At 51.2% G+C, this 21,573-nt stretch overlaps 1 protein-coding gene across 2 annotated transcripts in view; it reads left to right on the forward strand.

The window, feature by feature from the left end:
- Nucleotides 1–6,027, forward strand: part of CCDC12 (coiled-coil domain containing 12) — a 42,814-nt gene extending 36,787 nt beyond the window's left edge. For both annotated transcript variants that reach the window (XM_068934050.1, XM_009684143.2), the window contains exons 3-7: nucleotides 1,328–1,407; nucleotides 3,846–3,907; nucleotides 4,066–4,100; nucleotides 4,533–4,609; nucleotides 5,047–6,027. In XM_068934050.1, the coding sequence (XP_068790151.1) occupies nucleotides 1,328–1,407; nucleotides 3,846–3,907; nucleotides 4,066–4,100; nucleotides 4,533–4,609; nucleotides 5,047–5,126 (334 nt within the window). In that variant the 3' untranslated portion in view covers nucleotides 5,127–6,027. The remainder of the gene's footprint in view (nucleotides 1–1,327; nucleotides 1,408–3,845; nucleotides 3,908–4,065; nucleotides 4,101–4,532; nucleotides 4,610–5,046) is intronic.
- The last annotated feature ends 15,546 nt before the right edge of the window (nucleotides 6,028–21,573 follow it).

Genomic DNA, 21,573 nt, shown 5'->3' on the forward strand with positions numbered 1-21,573 from the left:
CCGGGCAGCTGGCAAATTGGCAACCGCAGCAAAACCAAATTTGCAAAGGACGGAGCAGTCTGCGGCCTCGCTGCCCGGAGGAGAAGGGCCACCCCGCTCCGCTGACGAGCGGTGCAGGATGATAGCCAGGCAGCGAGGGCCTCGGCTCCAGTTTGAACTGATTCAACTCATTTAACGCTTTTGAAGGGTTTAATCCGCTTAACTCGCCCTATGGGCTGGGCTGTCACAGAGATGAAAGAGCCTGCAAAGCACCCTGCGCGCACGTGTAAGCAGTCGGAGCTGGGATGGGCTCCTGACAGCTTGAAATTTTAAGGCCCTGATTTTGGAAATGCCTCCTCGCTGGGATGACTTCAGCGAGGAATCGGCCAGGGGGGTGTGCGTGGCCGAAGTTATCCGACGCGTTTGTCGAATCAAAGCCTAAATTGTTAGCGAGGGGTGTAGCAAGAACAGCCTTTAAATGGGTGAGACCTGGCGCCTGAGTATTGGGGAGGAGCGTGTGTGCGGAGGGAGGGGTTTGATTCCTGTCTCTTGAGCTCTCTCCGAAGGAGATGACAGGGTGGATGAACTTCTGGGTGTCTTCAGCCTCCTGGTCACCACCGGCTCCGCCACCCGCTTGCTGAAAAACCTGATTTTTCTCCCCTGTGAGCTGCTTTAGGCCGCTTGCTGAGCCGCACCCCTGTTTGTAGCACTTCCAGAAACAGTTCTGGTAACTCGTTAACTGTCTTTTACCCTGAGCTAATCTAGTGGTCTTTGCCCCGTCCTTCCCATGAAGACTTCTGGGGTCCTTTTGGCCTTTCTGGGCCCTTTTGGCCCTAACGCGCTGTGTTTGTGGCGCTTCTGCTAGCATCGGACTGTTGCTCCTGTCCCCCCTGATCGGCAGCCTCCGTATGGAGAAGTGGGACCTCGTGGGCTTATTGCAGAGAAATGCCTGAACGTCGACGCCTGTTCTGCGGGAGCGTAGTAATCCCAGCTGGGAAGTTCAGTCCTAGACATCTCTTCCTAATCGAGGATCTCCTGGCCTTTCTGTCCTGGAGATACCGGTGGGCCTGGACCTAAAAGGGAGCTGGGCTGAAGTCCAGAGTCTTGCAAGGCAGCTTGGGTCTAGCTGTAGGCTGCCTTCCCTTGGCCTGCCAAGGTACAGCCCTTTCTCATGAGCAGCTCCTGGCCGACCCTGCGTTTTCTGACTAACCGCGTGGGTTGCTGAGCGCAGCCCGTGGCGTAGATGCACCCCTCGCTAGCGAGAGCGCTGGCTGGCGCGTGCCGTTGGCACGGTCCAGGGCAGCCTGCGTGCCTCTCACTGCTTTGTGCTCTTTTCCTTCCTTCCCAGGGAGCTCAAACTGCGAAACTACGAGCCCGAAGATGAGGAGCTGAAGAAGAGGAAGGTGCCCCAGGCCAAGCCAGCCTCAGGTGGGTGTAGGCTGCGTCGTGGGAGATGAAACTAGGGAGTACGAAAGCTGCTGGGATGATGGAGCTGGGACATGAAAGGCTCCTGCTGGAGCAGAGACAGCCAGAGCAGGGCCAGCTGTGCTAGGAGCTTCCTCCCACATCTGACCTCTGCCAGGGACGTGATTTTAAAGTTGTCAGAGCACTTCTGAGATGCTGCCTGGTGCAGTTTGCTCTGAGCAGTGCCGTTGCGCCTCCCCCTCTCCCTTGGCTCGTTGTTGCGTTGCTGCACGTGCAGACTGGCTTCTGCTGCTTTCATGCTGTGGGAGGACGGGAGCTGTTTGTAACACAGCGCAGCACCCAAATTTCTTTTCTCAATGCAATTTCCATTCGTGGAGCTTGCAGGCCGTGCTTGCTTCATCGTCTGTGTTCACCTGTGGGCACTGCGCACCGTGGGTTGTGCAAGTGGGGTGTGTGTTTGAGCACATAAAGTCCGCATGCAGCCCGTATGAACGGGTAGATATTCAGAGGAGCAGAGCTCTCACTTGAGGATTTTCAAGGAGATTCAGGCTGTTTTGTTTGAACTGCCTTTAAACAAATATTAGCTGTGAGTCCTGGGCATTCAGTCTGCTGTTTCCTAGCGCTAAACCTCTGCACACCTTTGAGAGGCAGGCAAAGGGTAGAAATTCCCTTGATCTTGAAATATTAAATCCTCCTGGGACAGATCTCTTTAAAAACGCCCTAAATAAAAAGACTGCCTTTGGAAGCATGGCAAAGATCCTGTAGGAAGGAATGCTGACAGTGTGCTTTCTTTATCCTTTTGTAAAAGTTTAAAACTTCCTCCTATTCTTCCCCCACATGTGGTTTGGAATTGGGAACAGCCTTTTTGACTGTTTTCAGTAAAACCCCTACTCTCTGCCAGCCCCTTTCGGGAGCTGCGTTGCCTGTTAGATGCAGTTCCTGCGTCTGCAGTAACCAAACTGTCCTTGGGCCCCTGGTGCAGGGGACAGGGGTCGTGCTGTGGCGGGGAACTGGGACTAAAGGTGGATTTGCATTAAATGTGCCTTGTGCATGCCCCTCTGGTGGGGGGTGGGATTCATCTGGACTTTTACAAGTGGCACCTTCCCGTGTTTAGCTCACTGCTATGCAGAGATTTACTCCAGCCAGGTTCTAGGCGCAAGACTGGGCTTTGCCTGCTGCCGGCCCCTCATCCCGGCATCTCGCCATCTTGCAGCCTTCGTGTGGGCACAGCTTGCTCTGTCCAAGGCCTTCAGGACTACAGCGGAGGAGGGAAAACCCAGGAAGGGGTGCTAAGCTGGTGTCTGTGGGTTGGTTTCTTCTTGCAGTCCTAAATCTCTAGCTGAAGGAATTGCAGGGCAGCAGGAAGCACACAAGCAGGTTGAGTCAGATTGGGGCCAGTGCTGGTGACTTCCCTGGTAGATGTGCTGCAGCCCCAGTGCTCACACCCACTCCTTGCACGGGTGCCCAGACTGAAGGAAGAAGGGCTCCCTTTTCAGCGCGTGCTTTGCCATTAGCTTGCTATTATCCCGAAGCCTTTGCGTAAGATCTGAGCTACAGTTTGATTGCTGCAAGGTGTCTCAGCCTTAGAAATGGTTTGAGTCACGGTGAGTCAAATTCCAGTTAAAAAACTGGCAGACTTACAACGCAGACAGAAAAATCCTGTCCCCTATAGTGGGAGTTCCCACTGCCTTTCGCTGCTGCCTGGTCTCGCTTCGAGGGCTGAGCCTTCTTGTCTGTGCAGCAGCTCTAGCAAACGTACTCCATGGCTATCCCTTGCCCTTGCTTTGCCCTCACGCCGCGTTTCTGGAGCCATGAGCTGTGCCTTTGGTGGATCTCTGGTTCTGGAGCGTTTATTCTTGAAGATAACGTTCCTGGGAGGAAGGGTTGTAGCCTCTGCAATTGCAATTTCTGTGAATAAGGCAAGCTATTTGCAACAGGGAATTTAAAAATAACATGCTAGTGTGGAGTGAGAAGCTGCCTCCTTATACATGCAGTAATAGATGCTTTGGGGAACGCAGCTCCTTCAGGAAAATGCCAGGCTGTTGCCTGGGAAGAAATTAAAAGCCTGCCTTTTTGATGTGCTCAGCACTGCTAGTCACCGCAGACCTTAAAAGAAGGGGACTTCAACCCAGCACACTTCTTGCTGACGTTGCTGTTTGTGGCTCTTGATGGTTGTTGGTTTTGCATCGTTTTCAGTTGATTTTAGGAGTCTCCAAAAGACAGGCTTTGGGTGGTGGAGGGGCGTGTTGTGTGCGCGCTCACACTATACGCGTACTGCCCAGTGTGTACGTACTGTGCTCTCAAGGCAATGCCATTCAAATGAGCTTTTATAAAAGCTTTTTGAAACAATCCCAGAGCTCTGGTGGGTTTTTCCTTGCCTCGTCCCCACCGTGGCCTGCTGCCGCACCCTGCTCTGACGCTGATCCTGTTCCCCCATCTAGTGGAAGACAAGGTGAAGGACCAGCTGGAGGCTGCCAAGCCGGAGCCCATCATCGATGAGGTGGTACGTATATACATACATACATATATAATATGTGTGTATATATATATATATATTCAGAGCTGTTTCACAGCTGGCACACATCTCTGCATCCAGACTTGAACCCTGTCTGCATCTGCATTGCCTGCTGCTCTCACGAGGTGTCTCCTTTTCCTCCCTAGGACCTGGCAAACCTGGCCCCCAGGAAGCCAGACTGGTGAGTGCCTGCAGAGCCCTGCTCCTGAGGGAGAAGCGTTAGTGGTGTGTTACCATCACTTTGAAGTTGTGTGGGTTGGGCTGGGAGTGTAAGAAATGGAAAACCCAGTCCTCCTGTTGAGGGAGACGCGAGGCCTGGGGCTGTCCCACCCTTGCCCCATCCTACTTGTGCTGAGTGACCCCACTGTTCCCTTTAGGGTGCTTGTCACTGTGGTGGTCTCGGCGACAAGGGGTGCTCTGTTCATTGGGTTGACTTGCCTGTGAGCTGCCCTGATGGCAGAGCATCAGGACTGTATCAGACACACTGCTCCGTGGTCCTCGTAGGAGAGAGAAGGGTTTTGTCTGCCCTTCTCTGAAAGGTGTAACGTGGCCCCTGTGATCATGCCTGTGTGTTGGGGAGGATTTGTTGTGACGTTATCATTCTCCTCCCTAGGGATTTGAAGCGAGATGTAGCTAAGAAACTGGAAAAGCTGGAGAAGAGGACACAGAGAGCCATCGCTGAATTGATCCGTGCGTTGTTGTGCTGCAGGGATGGTGTATAGGGTTGCCAATTGTTCCCGAGGGATTACACGTGCCATCTGTGTCGGGAGTTCGGTGCCTTGCTGTTGGGCAAGGGAGGGAATTGGCAGAACTGGATTGTCGTCTTCTCCCAGAGCTTGGTTCCCTTCCCGAAAGGGCAGGGATCTGTGGGGAGGGAGCTCCTCTGTGTGTGATGTGGCAGGACCCTGGTGTGGGCTGATGCGGCCACCCTCCAGCTGAGGCAGTTGGGTGACATCACATCTGTTCCTGTAAGAACAGGAGCCTTTGCAGCAGGGGCACAGCTGGTGAGCTGGTGGGTGGCATGGTTTAGAGGCACGGGCGTTGCGGTTCAGGTCCTGCACCTCACCATATGGGTTCCCCAGTACGGCTAACCTATTGCTAAGCAGCTGCTCTGTTCTCCCTTGCAGGAGAGAGGTTGAAAGGCCAGGAAGAGGAGCTGGCATCAGCAGTCGGGTCAGCAAAGCAGGACGGAAGCGACTCCGACTGAGGAGCTCCATCCAGCAGCCTCGGGCACGAGCTCTGCTGAGGGCTCTGTAGGTTGGCCTTTGCCAGCAACGCCAATCGCCTGCTCGCAGGCACCTCTTGTCGGGACATGCTGCTGATGAACGCTTTGCCAGAAGCCCAGGGAGCCCTAACGTGCCTGAAGGAGAGGGACGGATACAAGGAGCTCTCAGACTGTGGTTGGCTTTTGAGGAGCATTTCACAGATATCTTTGTGGGACCAATTGCAGTGCCAGCAGGGGTTGATGGGAGCAGGACAGACACCCATGTTAGCTTGAACCTAGACTGCCAGGGCTCCAAGGAGGGAAGATATAAGCAAAGGGCTAGTGCTGGAGAAGATGCCGATGTCGCAGGTTGACCTCTGAAAACAACCCTGTGCTGATGTTATCCAAGGTTACTAGATCTGGGCTAACTCTCCTCATTTGCTGGATAGGCAAGACACAACCGCACAGCCTAGAGCAGCCCTTTGAGAGGCACTGCTGTTTCCCAGGGGACTGACAGCCCTGTTTCTGTGCAGAGAGTTCCCTGTCTTGGGGTGATGCTCTCTGCAGAACAGCTGGCCCAACTGGCATGCGGGGAGCGGTGACGTCTCTCACCTTTGGCTGTGAGTACTCAGGAGCCTCTCGTTCATGGTCAGACTCAGCATGTACAGAGCAGCTGTGCTGGAAATGACCGAACAGCTCAGGATCTGTTGTCATTCTGCATCGGGGAAAAGGCTCCTGTGGTCTAGCTGAGAGGTTACCGTGTAGTTTGTTCTGTTCCCGCAAGTTTCCAGATCCTTCAGGCTGTGCAGCGTGTACCACCCCTCTGTGTGTTTTATGACTGACAAAGTTTGGTTGTAAGAATTATTTTCATAATAAAATGGTCCCGCAGTGGTAGAAACCATCATTTGCTCTGTCTGCAGAGATCTTTGTGGAGGTGGGGAAACTTCACCTTGTGTGCGGAGGAACTTCAGGCCGCTGCATTCCCTGGTCCCTCACCCCTGGTGGGATGCTGCAGGGCTGCTGTTGACTCTTGGCACTGGGGAGCTTTGAGATCTTGCGGGTTGGGTAACTTGGCCAGGCCTGTGCTGGCTTGACCCCGGTGCTGCTCTAGCAGGGGCCATGGGGCTCCCAAATCCTCCCGGGTTTGGTTTGAAAGTGTTTTTGTCCTGAGGTAAAACATCTAGTGCATACAGACTTGGCAGCAGTGTTTAGAGAAGAGTTCACCCGTGATAAAAATAGCTGTTCTCGTTAATGCACACATCCTGCTGCTTTTTAAAAGCCTATTGAAAAGAGCTGCTGGAGGAAGAGGTCCTTAACCCAGCTCTCACGCTTAACAGCGCCCGACGGTGTTTCTGGCCTTCGTGCCTGCTTGAGCCTTGGTAGCTGGCTCTGCCGTCTGATTGTCACCAGCTAAACTGGGTCCTTGCACATGACAAGACCAGTCTGAGCTAGCTAGCAATGGTCAAGACTAGCTGTGCTAAATACAGACTGATCGATGCTTGTCCCTCTGCCCAAATCTGCTGTTGCTGCTGTCCAGTGCTCCATGCTTGCGTGTGGGGAGGAAACCCAAGGAGAATCCCATCTGCCAGAGCCCATTCCTGCTTCCAGACGAAGAGGTTTGGGCAAAGATCTGATTAACCCCTCCCTCTCTTGCTGCTCCAGCCTTGTGAGAGGGTCCCCTTTAGGAGGGGGAACTGTGAGTCCTGGGACAGGGTCAATACAGAACGGGAAGGTCCCAGCCTGGCTCTGCCGATGAGGAGATGCCTGCAGGCATCCCTGCTCCGTATCCCCCTTGCAGTGGCTGTCCCCGGTGCTGCCGTAGAAGTGGCCACAGTGGATGCTGCGGAAAGGTATTTGCCAGGGAAGGTGCATTGGCACCCAGCAGTCCCCTGTGCTGGTGGGTGGCCGTGGGCTCTACCTGGGATGAAAGCACAGGTTCCTCCTGGTAGGATGTTTTTGGGCCATTTTCATTGCTCGTGATGACTCTCCTGCACTATGAGCTCTGCTAGGGATGCCTCATCCTCTACCTCATGTGAAACAGAAGATGCTGGGAGGAAAGGATTTGCAAGGGGGGAAACATCTCAACTCCCTGTGTTCTCAGAAAGTTAAAGGTTGGGGCCAAAAGGGGCTCTCAGCGCCTGGTAACACTGTGCCCAGACTCAGATACCAGTGCTCCTGGTGGGGGCCATCGTGCTGCTGAAACGGTGAGCCCTAACGACACCCTGCTCAGCCCCATATCTAACCTTTGGGATCCCTCTGGGGTGGATCCTCTGGTACAGGAGTGTCCTCGGTACCGGACAGAGCAGGCGATGATGCTCCAAGGAGCCTCACCTGCTTGGGAATGAGCAGGGCAGCAAGAGGACCCACAGACTCGTGACAGTGGTGGCTTCTCTGTCACCAAAAGCGAGCTGTCTACTGAGCCTGTGATCTTTCTCCACTGACGAATGAGACAAGTGCTTAGGGATCACTCCAGCATGTGGGTATGTTTATGGGTTATTACTATTATTAATTGTGCTGTCATGTACATTAACATGCATTTCCTTCGTTGGCAGCTGTTTCTTTTTGTGGTTTCTCCTGCACAAGCCTTGAATTCTTCCTCGCTTTGGCTCCCTGGAATAGCAAATTTCTGCAGGCCTCGCCAGGGCTGGCCAGCTGCAGCACTTCCCTTTGGAGAAGAAAAAAAAAAGGCTGGGGTTATTTGCTAGGACTGAAACTCTCCTTTTCCTTGCAGGAGTGAAGCAGCGGTGATCTGGCCTGCTTAGGGCCGTTGGGATGGAGCGCGACCATGAGCCGTGGTCTCTTCTCGGTGAAACGCCCTGTAGATGTCACCAAATCTCCGTGCGCGAACCCGCGCTTGCGTCCTGTTTATCCCTGGTGGCTGGACCGCTGCGGATGCTGCCACGACCCAGCGAGCCTTCGTCCCCTCGGTACGTGTTCACGCCTGCCCTTTCTTCCCCGTCTGCGGCTAGAGCCGACTTGGGACGTTTCCATTAGCCCAGGACCTTGGTTTTGCAACGCATCTCAAAGCGGTTGGAAACATAGATATGAACCGCTTCTGATGAGAGCTCAGGTACCTGGAGATAAACCCCGCACCCGCTCAGGGGATGGTCCTTTGCTTTGCAAACGGTGTAAAGCAGGAGAGAGTTTGGCCTCATGGGCTTTAAAGGGAGATAAATTCCCTTTAAATGACGTTATCCCCCAGTGAGTTTGCAGATAACAGCTTTTTCTAGAGCAAATCGTGCTGCCTTCGGGCTTCATCTGATGGCAGATACACCCTTTGCGCTGTCCCGCTCTTGTCTCCGGTGCAGGGTAGCCTGCCCTAAGTGGGACTGCGGAAAGAGTGGGTTTGACATTGTTTTTGAGCCCGTTTGAAGTAATATATTTCCCCCCCCCCCCAACAAAATGAAAACAATAAAAAAAAAGCCTTGCTGGCCAAAGGGAACACATACTCGAAAGAATAATTTTCTTTCTTTCGGCTTTCTGTGAAAATGTTATCTGGAAATGAAAAACTGAAACATTTGCTTTCAGGAAACGCCAAAACGAAGCACTCTGACTTTTCACTTTTCCATGTGCTTTTTGCTTTTATTTCAGGCTGAAATGGTGCTGCGATCAGGCCTCGATTCCTGGGCTGAGCTGGTGGTGCTGGTGGCTTGGACATGGATGCTGATGGAGAGCAGTCACAGCCCTCGTACGTGTGGGGAGCCTCAACTTGCTTCTGACCCTGCCTGGGGCCTCCTGTCCCCTCCTGCGCACGTGGCTTTGGGGACCGTCCCTGCAGGTGGGACATGTCGGGGCTGAGCAAGGGGAAAAGCTGGACAAACCGGGAGAGCAGGGAACAGAAACGGCGGAGCTGTTCCTTTCGCCCGCTCTGGGTGCGTGGTGGCTCAGAGGTGGTGACCCAAATCGGGGTCTCTCCTCTGGTTCGAAAATACCTACTGGGAGTCTCGGCTTGCTGGAAAGATAGATCCACCTCACTCTTAACGTATGCGTTATTTTCCGCAGACCTTAAGACTGTTTCTCTAGGCCCTAAAGAGCCCCCAGCTTCCCTCAGCACCTGTCTGGTCTCTGGAGTGTCCACAAAGAGGATCATCCTAGTGCCTTTTGCGACGGTCTGCTGGTGGGGTTGATGCTTGGGAAAGTGCCACTGCGATTGGGAGGCTGATGCCTCCTCCAGCAGGTGTGAACTGAACGTCTCCGGCTCTGCTTCCCCCCAGAGCTGGTTGGAAAGTATCAGCTGGAAGCTCATGACAGCGACCGGCGCATCTCCTGAAGTCAATGGGAGTTAATCAGACACACGAACATCAATCTCAGAAGCTGGCTGTGAATAGCCTAGAGGAAAATTGAATTTCTGAGCTGGAGATGTTGAAAGAAGTAAAGAAAAAAAAAAACCCACCCTATTTCTAGCATCCCAGATCTGGAACTGAACACATCTGTTAATGCCATGAAATTTAGCAGCCCAGGCTCTTTGTGCTGGCAGGCAATCTCAACCATGACTTAATATTTTATAGGCCGTATATAAAAATATATATATGTATGTATTCAGGAAAAGAAAATGAACAAGCCTTGAACATAGATGGAGTTGGGGAGACGACTTCTGAGACCCACACACTCAGCTCGGGAGTACGGCGGGCCGTTTGGAGGCTATTCCTCCCAGTGCGATGCTGATCTGAGCCCCACTAGGCTGCGATGGTTGTGTGCTGCACTCGCATAAGGCCAAAGCAAGGGTCCCCTCATGGCTGTCCAACTTGGTGATGGCCTAATTCTCCCCAGTATTGGCCTATCTTCTTGGGAACTGGCTTTTGTTTCCCAGCATGGATTTCTGGCCAGCCAAGTTTACTACACTGGAACATTCCTCGGTGTTAATTTTCTAGTTGTTGGTGATTAGTTTCATAAATATATTTGTGGGTGTGTTTGGGTGTATCACAGAATCACAGAATCGTTTGGGTTGGAAGGGACCTCTGGAGATCATCTAGTCCAACCTCCCTGCTCAAGCAGGGTCCTCTAGAGCATATTGCCCAGGATCACGTCCAGGCGGGTTTTGAATATCTCCAGGGAAGGAGACTCCACTCCCTCTCTGGGCAGCCTGTTCCAATGCTCTGTCACCCTCACAGCCAAGAAGTTTTTCCTCGGGTTCAGATGGAACTTTCTGTGGTTCAGTTTCTGCCCGTTGCCTCTTGTCCTGTTGCTGGGCACCACGGAGAAGAGGCTGGCCTCATCCTCTTGACACTCCCCCTTCAGATACTTGTACACGTTGATGAGATCGCCTCTCAATCTTCTCTTCTCCAGGCTCAACAGGCCCAGCTCTCGCAGCCTTTCTTCCTAGGAGAGGTGCTCCAGCCCTCTAATCATCTTGGTAGCCCTCCGCTGGACTCTCTCCAGGAGTGCCATGTCTCTCTTGTCCTGGGGAGCCCAGAACTGGACACAGCACTCCAGGTGAGGCCTCCCCAGGGCTGAGGAGAGGGGCAGGATCACCTCCCTCCACCTGCTGGCAACACTCTGCCTAACGCAGCCCAGGATCCCATTGGCCTTCTTGGCCACAGGGGCACACTGCTGGCTCATGCTTAACTTGTTGTCCACCAGGACTCCCAGGTATATATGTATATATATGCTTTCTTTTCTTACGTGCAGAGGTTTCATTAACTATAGTGGCAGGCACCAGCCTCAGAGCAAGACTCGTCTTGTCGGTATGGAGAGGCTTGCTCTGTCTCAGTTGTACTCGTGTCTTCTTGCCCTCTGCAAATCCAGCCCCCCTCTCTGTCCAGTTCCCCTCCTTGTACCTCCTGTATTCCTGGGTTACTGCTTTCCCCATTTCTCTTCTCCTGGCCCCTTCTCATGGTCTTCCTGATTTACCTTCAACAACTTGATGCTTCTTTCTATGAACGATCCCTGACTCCTTTGGCAGCTCCCACAGGAGTGTTTGGAGGCAAAGGGTGTCCCAGGCTTTGTGTGTAGCTCAGCAAAGCTATTGCAGGGGTAGCTTTCTCATTAACTCCTTTCTGTGAACACGATCCCGCCATGCCAGCCTAACTTCTGAGAAGCTTGGACATAAATTTTGGCTGGAGGTTGAGCGAGAAAGAACTGGAGCTGGGAGAAGCAAGGAGAGTGCAAATGGGGAGTGAATGGTATGTGTTAAAACTGCTTCACCACCTGGCTCTTGGGTTTACGTGGCATGAAATCCCCCCAGATTCCTCGGGAGCTCTTTGAGCTACTGTCAGTTGATGCGATGTCCCATGTCAGCATGGGGTCACAGCCTCATCACACATGGATTCACATCCTGGGGGCTTCTGGGTCCATCTGTGCTCTACGGTGTGGCAAATGCAAAGTCTTGGAGGTCACCTTTTAACATGGATAGTGAACGTCTTTACGGTCCAAGAACTTGGCTGAGATTGTTGCATCCTGCATCAGGAGGTTTCACAGGCAATGGGGAAAAAAGAAATCGAATCAGAGCCTTTCTACCTTCACAGCTGGCCAGATATGATCATCAGGACGACCTTGTGTAGCACCTGCTATAGTGAATCTCTTGACTGCAAAGCTGAACAGTAGCTGTCTTCTAAATGACCTGCGCTTCCAGTTGTGGCTCTTGTGACTTGGGCATGTAAGCATTTTTCATTCCTTGTCACCCCCTGGCAGTCTGGCTTTGTGAGGAAGCCAGAGTAAAGTTTGCTCGCCTGTGATGTCCCATATGCTCCGATTGCTTTGATTTGAACAAACTGACTGTAGTTGTTGTGATTCACTCCGAGAAAAGGGAGTCCCCTGTTAGTGATCGCAACCTTGTTTTTGAAACTGGAAAACAGACCACCACGTAGTGTGCTTATTATACGGCATGGAAAATGGAGATGTTTTGGAGTAATCTGGCAAGGATCCTGCTGAGGTGTTAAGAATCCTCCAGAAAGAACGGAAGAGGAATTTCCATGTGCAACGGCCCATTTTCATGCTGACTTTTCATTTCTCTTTGTGGCCAGCACTAGGTGTTGCTAATCAAAAGCCAGAACTGGACTTCAGCCCTGAGGAATGGAGGCTTTTCTTCCTTCTTCCCGTGTTGAGCAAGCTGTACTTTCCAAGAGGGCTCTCACCTGCTGCATTGAAGTCGAACCTTGGCTGGTTCTTGCTGGGACCTTGCTCTGGAGGTGGAGCAGCCTTTGCCATCCCGTGCACCAGCTGCACTGTGCAAAACTGCGGATTCGGTGTGAAAATTTACCCGCAAAGAGCTAGCGGCTTGTGGGCCATTTCAGATGTCACATTTCTGCCCCGTTCTTTCAGTAAGAGACTGTTTTCAAATAAGCTGTGAATACTTTATAGGCAAATTTTCAAACAAGCCTGGGATCCTTCAAAAACAGTCTTTCATGGCTAAATAATAGAAGTGAGTAGGAAGCAGATTTTGTTTTCTGTTTTGTGGGAAATCTCATGATTTTGAAATCTTTTCTTCAGACCAGCCCAAATTCGAAGCTCTCCGCAAGTTGAAATTAAGTTAAAAAATCAGGCCGAGCCAATCAAAATGCCATTTGGAAGCAGAGGTGCACACTTTATGCTTTGCAAATGCCAAAAGTCATCTTTATCAAAGTGCTTCATTTAGTTTTTGCTTTTTCAAAAAGTTGGTTAGTCATAACCAGGGAGCGTAGGGAAAACTGTGATTTCAGATCCAAAGCACATTATTTCTTTTTGTCAAAGAAAGCACAAACCACTCTCGCAGAAAATTCTGCTCCGCTAGATTCATAAATGATTGAAAGCTTGTGTGCTGCAATTTTCTTAAGTCAGAGCAGATGCTGAGTGCAAGTTTCTCTGCGTGCCTTTCTTACTGTGACACCAGCCTTCACCCTGAGAAATGCAGAGTGACAATGAAGAGTCCACGTCTCCGTGTGCATGCCAAGGGTTTGGATATGGTCCCATTCGCTTCCATACTGAGACAGCATCCTGCTGCTACACCCTTCCCCTCAGATAAACTCCCTGGGGCCGTATTCATCCTCCAAGCATTCAGCTGGGCTGGTCCTGTTGCAGGGTCGCATTGCATTTGGGACCTTCTGAGACACCCTCTTCCCAGCGCTCAGGGTGATCTACTCCATGGTGCAGCCCGACTGTCAGCTTCTGCTGCTCCTGGAAGGGCTCCAGGTGATTTTGCTGGAGGCACCAAGAGAATTAGCTGCCCCTGCCTTGTGCTGTCAGCCCCCTTCAGTCCTTACACCCTCGCATTGGAGGGTGACGGGCTCCTGGTAGCAGTCCGAGGCTGCAAATCCTACAGGTGCTTCAAGCAATATTTGCTCCTTGCACCTACTGGCGAAAGTGTTGGTGGGGCCTGCAAACTTGGTATTTCTTGGGTGAGACAAAACCCTGAGAAACTGTTGCGAATCACAGTGTTCCATTCCCAGCAGAGCTGGGTGTCTTGGTGCCTGTGTTTGAACGTGAGAGCATTAGATGGATGTAGGCTCAGGAAAGCTGAGTGTTATTGAAAAGGCAGTCCACACAAGGCATCCTTCTCCTGCTTGCCATGAAAAGATGAAGGCTATTTCTTACTGTGTCTGCCCAGCACAGTTTTCCATGAATATTTTAAGCATCTGATTTACTATTTCTTTTGAAAACCCTTAGTGACAATCATCTGACATGTTCTAGCAGTGCTCTAACAATGAGGCCAACTCCAATATCAATGAGGAGAGAGGATTACAGGCTAGAAAGTGGAGATAATTACATTTTTTAAGGTGCATTCTAAATAGCACACTCTGCACAGGCAATACGCTGTGCAAGAAGGATTAAACACGAAGCAGATTTTTGCAGTATGTAGCCTGAGCCAAGGTTGCGAATGTATTTTAGAGAAAGATGTTCTGCGCTCGCTAGTGATAAGCCAAACGCCTGCCCCAGCTAACCACTGATTTTTGCTGTTAGGTGAGGGATCCTCTTTTATAAGTTTGCACACGTGGGCACTAGTGAGCCTGGGGTCCAGCCCTGCTCCTAATCAGGTGTGACGTTCAGTCTCGACGTGGGACCGTGCCAGAGGCCTGGCACAGGGATGGCGTGATGTCATGTCATCCTACCACCGATGTCCAGGGCGACTCATCTGAGAGAGGATGATGGGCTCCTGGGTGCTAAGTGATTTGTGAAGTGCCAGGTGTGTGGAGATGGGGAGATCACCTGACACCCGGGTAGTTGTTTATGGGGGGGATTGTTCAAGCAGGAGCAGAACGTCGATGCTTCCCCCGATGCTGGTGGGCTTATTGCCCTTATCGCTTGCTTTCTGTTTCACTTGGAGAAGACTTTTCATCTTTAAAATTCACAAGTCAACAGAAAAAAAAGATATATTAGTGTTTTAAAAGTCTGCTTATTTGTCTTGGAAGTAATAATTCTGTTTCCTCCACCACTGGAGACCTATATCTCTGTCTGGTTAAGAGTACTCCATCTATCAAGTATTACTCTCCCAAATGGGACATTTTTCTCTTAAATAATTAAGCAGTTGTTTCCTGATTTACTGTGTTGTGACTTGCTTGGTACCATTATTCTCTATTTTGTTTCCTGCTGGGTTGCAGGCCGTACCTCAAAGTCATTATAGAAATAGCTGTAGATCCTTCCTCTAAATTGGGAAACTCAGTTCTTTCTCCTCTACGTTCTAAGAAATGGGGTGGGGAGGAGGGGGAAAGTGACTCTCTATTGTGGACTCTGCTGTCCCATTCTCCACGCCTCACACCCAAAAGTATGTCCAGGTCCCATTCTTGGGCTACGCTGATGGTAAAAAGGGACCATGGTAAAATGGTTGCTGAATCAGGGAAGTTCTGCCAGATAGATGAGGTCCAGCTGGTCATCAGTCAATGGCACGTCCCTTACTCCTCCGTTTGTGGCATGCACTCGTGTTATTTATTAAAGCGTTTCTTTGTGTATGTGTGCCTGTGTGTGTTTTTCCCATTTGTTTTTGTAAACCCCCTTTGCTCTGTGGTTTTGTTTGGAGACTTGTCCATTTCTGAAAGCACTGTTTGAACTTGCGTTTTATGCGTGGTGCCCAGAGGCTGGGAGAAATTAGGCATTTCAAAGGCAGTCCGGTATGACTGAGACACGAAGGAAAGGAGAAGGATCACGTGGCTCAGACTCATCTGATGATAATTCTGCATGTTTCTCCTGTTGGCATCTTGTGCTAAGAAGGACCCTGCAGGACATCAGGTAACAACTGCTGTCTCACCTTCCCGTGAATTGGGGCGCTTCCTCACTTTGCAGAACATCTGAGCTCAGGGCTGCATTTGAGAGGCAAAGAAGATTTTCCAGGGTTGGTATTAGCCACCTTGACTAGCCCAGGATGGTGGTCTGGGTGCAAAGAAACAGGTCCTCTAAGCCTTGGGACAGCAAGGATGAACCTTCAAGAGAGCCAGCTGTTCAAAGGGGTGCCACCGTCTTGGCTAGGGCCTGAGTAGACACCTGGAAGAAGGAACCAGACTCCAGGTCGTGGCCTTTCTGGGTGCAGTCATGCCACCCACCTCAAGGACAGCACTCAGGAAGGAAGTCTGCTCAGGGGAAGGAGAAGTCACTCTGTGGCACCAGCCCAGGAACTGGAAGAAGCAAGGTGCATGGGGGAAGCAGCAGAAGGAGGGACAAGAAGGAAGATGCACGGGGTAAGGTGAAAGAAACCCACTTGGCAGGGGAGAGACCAGCAATTTTAGCTTTCTTGGGGTCTCTGCGTGTGGGTGAGGCCGGGCCGGCGGCGGGAGCATGCTTTGATTTCCCAGGGTATTTACCGCATTTGTTCTGCCTCCTCTCTTTATATGGGGACATCTTGTTCTGGTTAAGGCCCTTGGGCTCTGGGCCAGGCAGAGCTGATTGCAAAGCACTCGAAGGCCATCCCGGCGTGCAGTGGATGAAAACTGCTGAGCGGCAAGACACCCGCGTTTGTAATTTTATCTCACGCCTTGGCTACCTGGAGCACTTGAGAAAGGGCCTCTCAGTGAAGCGTGGACTTCGTCGGCTTACCTCCCCGCACGCCTCGGTGGCATCGCTGCCGAGCAGCGCTAGCCCTGCATGCATAATTAAGTGCATCTTGTTTTACTGCCTGTGCGCTTATTGTAGACTTTGGAAGTGAATTTAGCTAAATCAAATCAAGCCACTTTAGTTCTGAATAAGAATGTCCTCACAGGGTTTTAATGCAGTTTAACTAATCCACTGTGGACATTAACTCAGATTAATTTTCCCTAGTGTCTCTGGGTAGATGAGCCCTCAAAATCAGAGAGGTCTGAATTCGTTTTAGCTTAATTTATTTTAGATGTGAATTGCATAAATCAAATGAAGGCCTCTTAGAATTGTGGGCAGGAGTAGAGGGTTAGCGTGATTGAAACTGAGTCACTTTGAATGCGCACCTTGGGCTAATTTGCACTGACTTTCTTGAGCGTGCTGATCTCTAAGTCCAAATTCCTACAGGCTTTGTCGAACCAACCGCTGTAGCCAAAAGCTGCTCTGTTTCTGTCAAGAGAGCTGCAGGTCTCTGAATGAGACTGGGCTGGGCCTGGAAGAGGTAGGAAAATGACTGTGGGGTCTGGGGTCGATGGAGACCTGTTTGCATGGCCATGTATACATGTATGTGTGTGTTGGATATGTGTTTTTGCATGTGCCTACCAGGAACACAGGCTCAGCCTCACCACGGGTTGGACCTGGCTGCATGGAGCTGTGGCCGCCTCACCTCTATCGGGCTACCAGATTTGGCAGCCCCCCAAAACACTCCTGTCTTTGTGTTGGGCTGACCAGAATCCCTATTAGTCGTTATGGCTAGTAACATAATGGGGAAGCAAAGGTGCGGTTCTTACTTGTGCTGAATTTCCTTTCTGTGCGGTTTTGTGAACTGATGGGCAAGGCTGAGTCTTGGCATCGAGACATGGGGACTCTCTCTCCTCCCGTGCTGCTGACCAGCAGTGGAGCCCTGCGCATCATTTTCCCCGTTTGTGCCAAACCATGGGAACGGTACCTCTGTTGCCCACGTGAAATAATTTATACCTTCCTGAAGGCGTGGGCAACGTAAAGAGGTTTGCACTGCCCAGGGACGCTTGTCCGCGGTCAGTGGGCATCAGAGGCAGCGTGCAGAGCTGGTGCATTCTGCGTTGCTCCGTGCGCTTGTGTCCTGAGGGCTGTGCAGGTGTGAGGAGTTGGCGTCACCCTTGCTGTCGCCACGTGACATCTTGCGGCCCTCAGTAGCAGTGCGTGTTGGGTTCGGCCCAAGAATTTAAGTGTGGGTGGATTCAGTATTTAATAAGTTCTGGAGCAAAGTGTGTGTCTATGAAGGTCCATTTAACTATCTGCATCTACCCATCTATCTCCATATATAGATATATACATGAGGTGGGTGCATCTATTTTTATATATAGATACATATACATGAGGTGGCTGCATCTGTCTGTCTGTATAGATCTATACATGAGGTGGGTGCACCAAGGAAACGGTAGGAGTTTGTATCTGACTGTTGTATTCAAGCTGCATGTGGGTTAAAATCCCCTCCCTTGCTCAGGCTGGGATGGCGTTCAGGTCGTTAGTAAAAGCCATAAGGAAGAGGATGCAGCGGATGGCTAGGGGAAAGGTTTTCTTGGCCACAAAAGAGCACCTTCTACAGCAAAGGCTGAGAAATCTGCTTTCTGCTTGGAGATTTGGAAGTGCGTCTGCTCTTCCTGGCATAGCTGCAAGCTGAAAACATGGGAGAAACCAACAACCGTGGCCTTGGGTCCAGAGCATGAGATCTCTGCAGGACTAGCAGCCAGGTGATGTGTGCAAGCGAGCAGACCAAATTGTGCTTTCCCGGTAAAGGACACCTTGGGGAACGTAGTGCCTGGATTTGCTCTGTATAGGCTGGAGCCTGGCTTCCTTTAGCTGTGGGAAAAAGGCTGAGTGGCCTTTGCACATCAGCCTTGCCCTCCCATCCGGTATGTCCCAGGTCCTTGTTTCAGCCAGGGATGGCTGAATTTGGGGTAGACACTAGTGCTGATAGTAGGGATGCGCCTCGCAGCCATGAATGCTGGGGATGTTTAACGAGCTTTGCCCTTCTGCTGAGCACGGCTGAAAGACCTCATCCCTCGCTGGCCCAGGGGATTACAACTCATGGGATGTTTCCATCACAGCCAGGAGCTGGGTCACCTCCATGTTAGAGACTTCTCTGCTTTCTTCCTCGTGATGTGATGTCATTGCAGAGAGTCAATCTCATTTCTGTATCTGTCTCGTTAGCTGTGACACCTCTCTTAGCATGACCGTTTCACCTCTCCTGGCTCCTGTTTCTTGACTCTGGAGGAAATGAGACAAATCATTACCTGAGAGGAGTCCCAGGACAAACAGGCCTCTCTTCCACGAATGGCTGCCTTGTGCTTGGCAAGTTACAGCATATCGGGAATCCTGGGTTGTCTTAACTAATGCAGCAACCTTGCCCTGTGCTGCCCCGATGACTTAAACTGCCTGCTTATTGTTGGTGACACTTAATATTTGCCTGAAAGGGACGCCTTGAAGATCATCCGCAGTAAGGACCCTGTTGTGGGGGATACAGGCCAGATGGAAAGCAGGGGATAGCCAGGCTCTGGGGGCACTCAGTTGGCACATGCAGGGCGAGGAAGAGGAGCTGAAGCTGAGAGGGGAGGAAGCAACTCACCCAAGGCCATGACAGAGCTGGTCCAGGAACGTCGGTCTCTTGAGTTGGAGTGCTCATCCCTGGACTCCAACCTGCTTTTCTAGTTTCTCGATATGGGTTGTCTGTGGATGGCATTGGGCCTTGTTTGCAGCACTGTCTAGCTAAATACAGCTTCAAATAGCAGCTACCTGGTGTTGAGGGACCAAAGAGAGAGATTGGCCTTTGGGGACTGTGATAAAGCTCTCAATAACAACTGTCTAATGAGAGCTGTCGCCCGCATCTTGAGATCTTCCACACTTCTAGCTCCTCCTCAAGGATGGAGGACCCCAAGTTGTGTGCGAAAGCGATGCCGAGAGCGCAAGGCTCAGATGCAGCTAGCGCTCGTTGGCTGAGCCGTGATGTCAGCTCGCCTTCAGGCTCCTGGCTTGCAGCGGCAGTTAGCACTGCTGCTGAGGGTGTGGGCGCGATTTTGGGCAAGCTGGGCAGGCAGCGTAGCGGGGCTGAGGCAGCGTTGGGTTGTCCGCCTTCCTTGCTTGCTCAAAGGAGAGATGGAAAGCAGAAAAATTCCCCTTTATTGGATATGAACCGTTCTGTGCGTTGAGCAGTGGCTGGGCTTTCTGCAGCCACGTGGTGGGCTAATGCACTTACACGGGTGAAAAAATGAAACTGAGCCAACCAGCCCATGCCTTTTCCTGCTCTGCTGTCTCCACGTTCTTGTTCCTTACTCTGTCTTCTGTCAGGCTAGTCTGGCTCCTCTTTTGCAAATACCATCTGCTGCTGCTGCTACTCTCCCAACCTTTCTCTTTAATAACTTGCATCTGTACTGCAGTCTGTTTTAGTTTGGTGGATTTGGAGCATGACTGCTTTATTGCCTTTTATCAGCAAGTGTAGAAAGTGCTAATACACTACAAAATTGACAACAACGTAAAGTGTATCCCAGCAGGACTCTCCTGGTCACTTGATTTGGTTTTTCCTCAGCCAATATAACGGCCTTTTAAACATTATTGTGTTTCTCCCACTCTCGTTGGAAATGCCACCTCCTGTAACTTGTAATTGGATTCACTTCTGTGCTCTTTGCGTTCCAGCGTTGACGAGTGCCTGAGTAGGCGGTTGTCTTAACACCCCTCTGTTTATCTTATGAAAAGCTGGCTGCTAACACGTGCTTGGTCAGACTGAAACACAGCAGGGTGGGCCAGGTTTTGAAGGAGACTGTGACGACTGCATGCCATGGAGCAGCAGCGACCCTGGTGCGACCAAGTATCGAGCCAAACGCACTAGCGCAGGATTCCTGAGTCGGCAGATCCCAGGCTCCTACCTCCTGGGACGAGGGGTGACATTGTCGCAGATCCTCAGCCCTCTGGGCTGCTCTGCGGTGGTCCACATCCACAGATGCGGTCAGGCTTTCAAGTGTCCAGTTATTATGGAAACCTGAAAGGGAAGGCCCAGTTTTTGACACTTGCTGAAAAAACCTCTCTGTGACATCCCTGGCCAGGCTTCTCCCGAGATGAGAGCTTCTGCTGGCTACCCCACGAGCTGAACTTGCTGGAGAATGAGGACCATCGTTGCTTCTGTGAAAGGAAGAAAAATCCCTCCTCTGGGCTGCCATCATGACTCAGCAGGTATCTGGGTCTCCAGAACAGGATTTTGCAAAAATATTTTGCTGTGTTTTTTGCCCTATCATCTTGCAAAGCGAAGGGCAGGATTCTGTTTCTTAAGCATTTCAGATGCTTTGGAAATGCTTGGATGCTTCCTGTGATCATTTGAGATGCTCCAGACGTGGCAGGCAGATGGGACCCGGGATTTCCAGGAGACCTGTGGCCCTCTGCAATGGCAGGTGGAGGTGTGTGGGGGATCCCACAGAGCATTTCCTATGGCACGAGACACCTAAGTCTGGGCAACTGAAAAAGGTGTCTACCATGAGGTGAGGCTGCACTGATTTTAATGTGACTTAGATACTCAGATATCTAGGTATCTGCATGGCACCTATATTTAATCTGCAAGATGATTTCTAGCCTAGAAAACGCTTTCTAATGATAAGGGTAGTGAAGCATTGGCATCAGCAGTGTGAGGTATTTCAGTGGAGGCTTTTAGGAGCAGGACAGGTACCGCTTCAGGTGGAGCTGATCCTGCCCCGGGAAAGGGAGTGGGTGAGATGACCTCTGAGGGCCTTGTGTCTTATGACTCTGATATCTTCAAAACAGATGAGCCGGGGAAGCTGGGGCTAATATTTTCAAGAGTGCCTCTAGCCTGTGTTGTTAGAAGTGTGCCAACACCTAATTCTGGCCTCTGGCTGTATTTCTGTAGGTACTCTGCGGACAGGAGAACCGGCAGCCCTTTGCTGGATTACCAACTCTGTCCTCGTGTGATGTGCGAGCTGGTGGGCCATGCCTACATGGACATGGCAAGTCCTGCTGATTTCAACTGCCTTTTATGCCGTTGCGGAAATAGGTTCAGGCACTGGTGTGCATTTGAGGAACTGGGCCAAGACAATCAAGGAACATGTACCTCTTGATTTTTATGTTATGGTAGGACCTAGAGAGCTCAAGCACTTTTGAAAATGGAAAAAAGGCTCCTTTATCTGCTGTTAAAATCATAAGCTCTCCACAGGGTGAAGGCTCTGCTTCAGGAGATGCTGGAGGGACGACGTTTCCCAACATCTCACAATGGCTAAAGTGACCTGGGACATCTGTCACTGAAATCTGTGGTCGTGTCCCCGCAGAGTTCGCTGGGCATTAATTATGGTGATGACCATAAGCAGATGAGGGGACGCCTGCCTCGGACTGCCCCAACTCTAACTCGTGGCTTTCTCTGGGACTTCAATGGGGTGATGTAGGCAGAAAAGCGGGTGAAGGGAGCAGCAGGAAGCAGTTTTGTATCCAGGGCTTTTCC

Source organism: Struthio camelus, chromosome 2, assembly GCF_040807025.1.
Source record: "Struthio camelus isolate bStrCam1 chromosome 2, bStrCam1.hap1, whole genome shotgun sequence".
In the NCBI taxonomy this organism is placed as follows: Eukaryota; Metazoa; Chordata; class Aves; order Struthioniformes; family Struthionidae; genus Struthio; species Struthio camelus.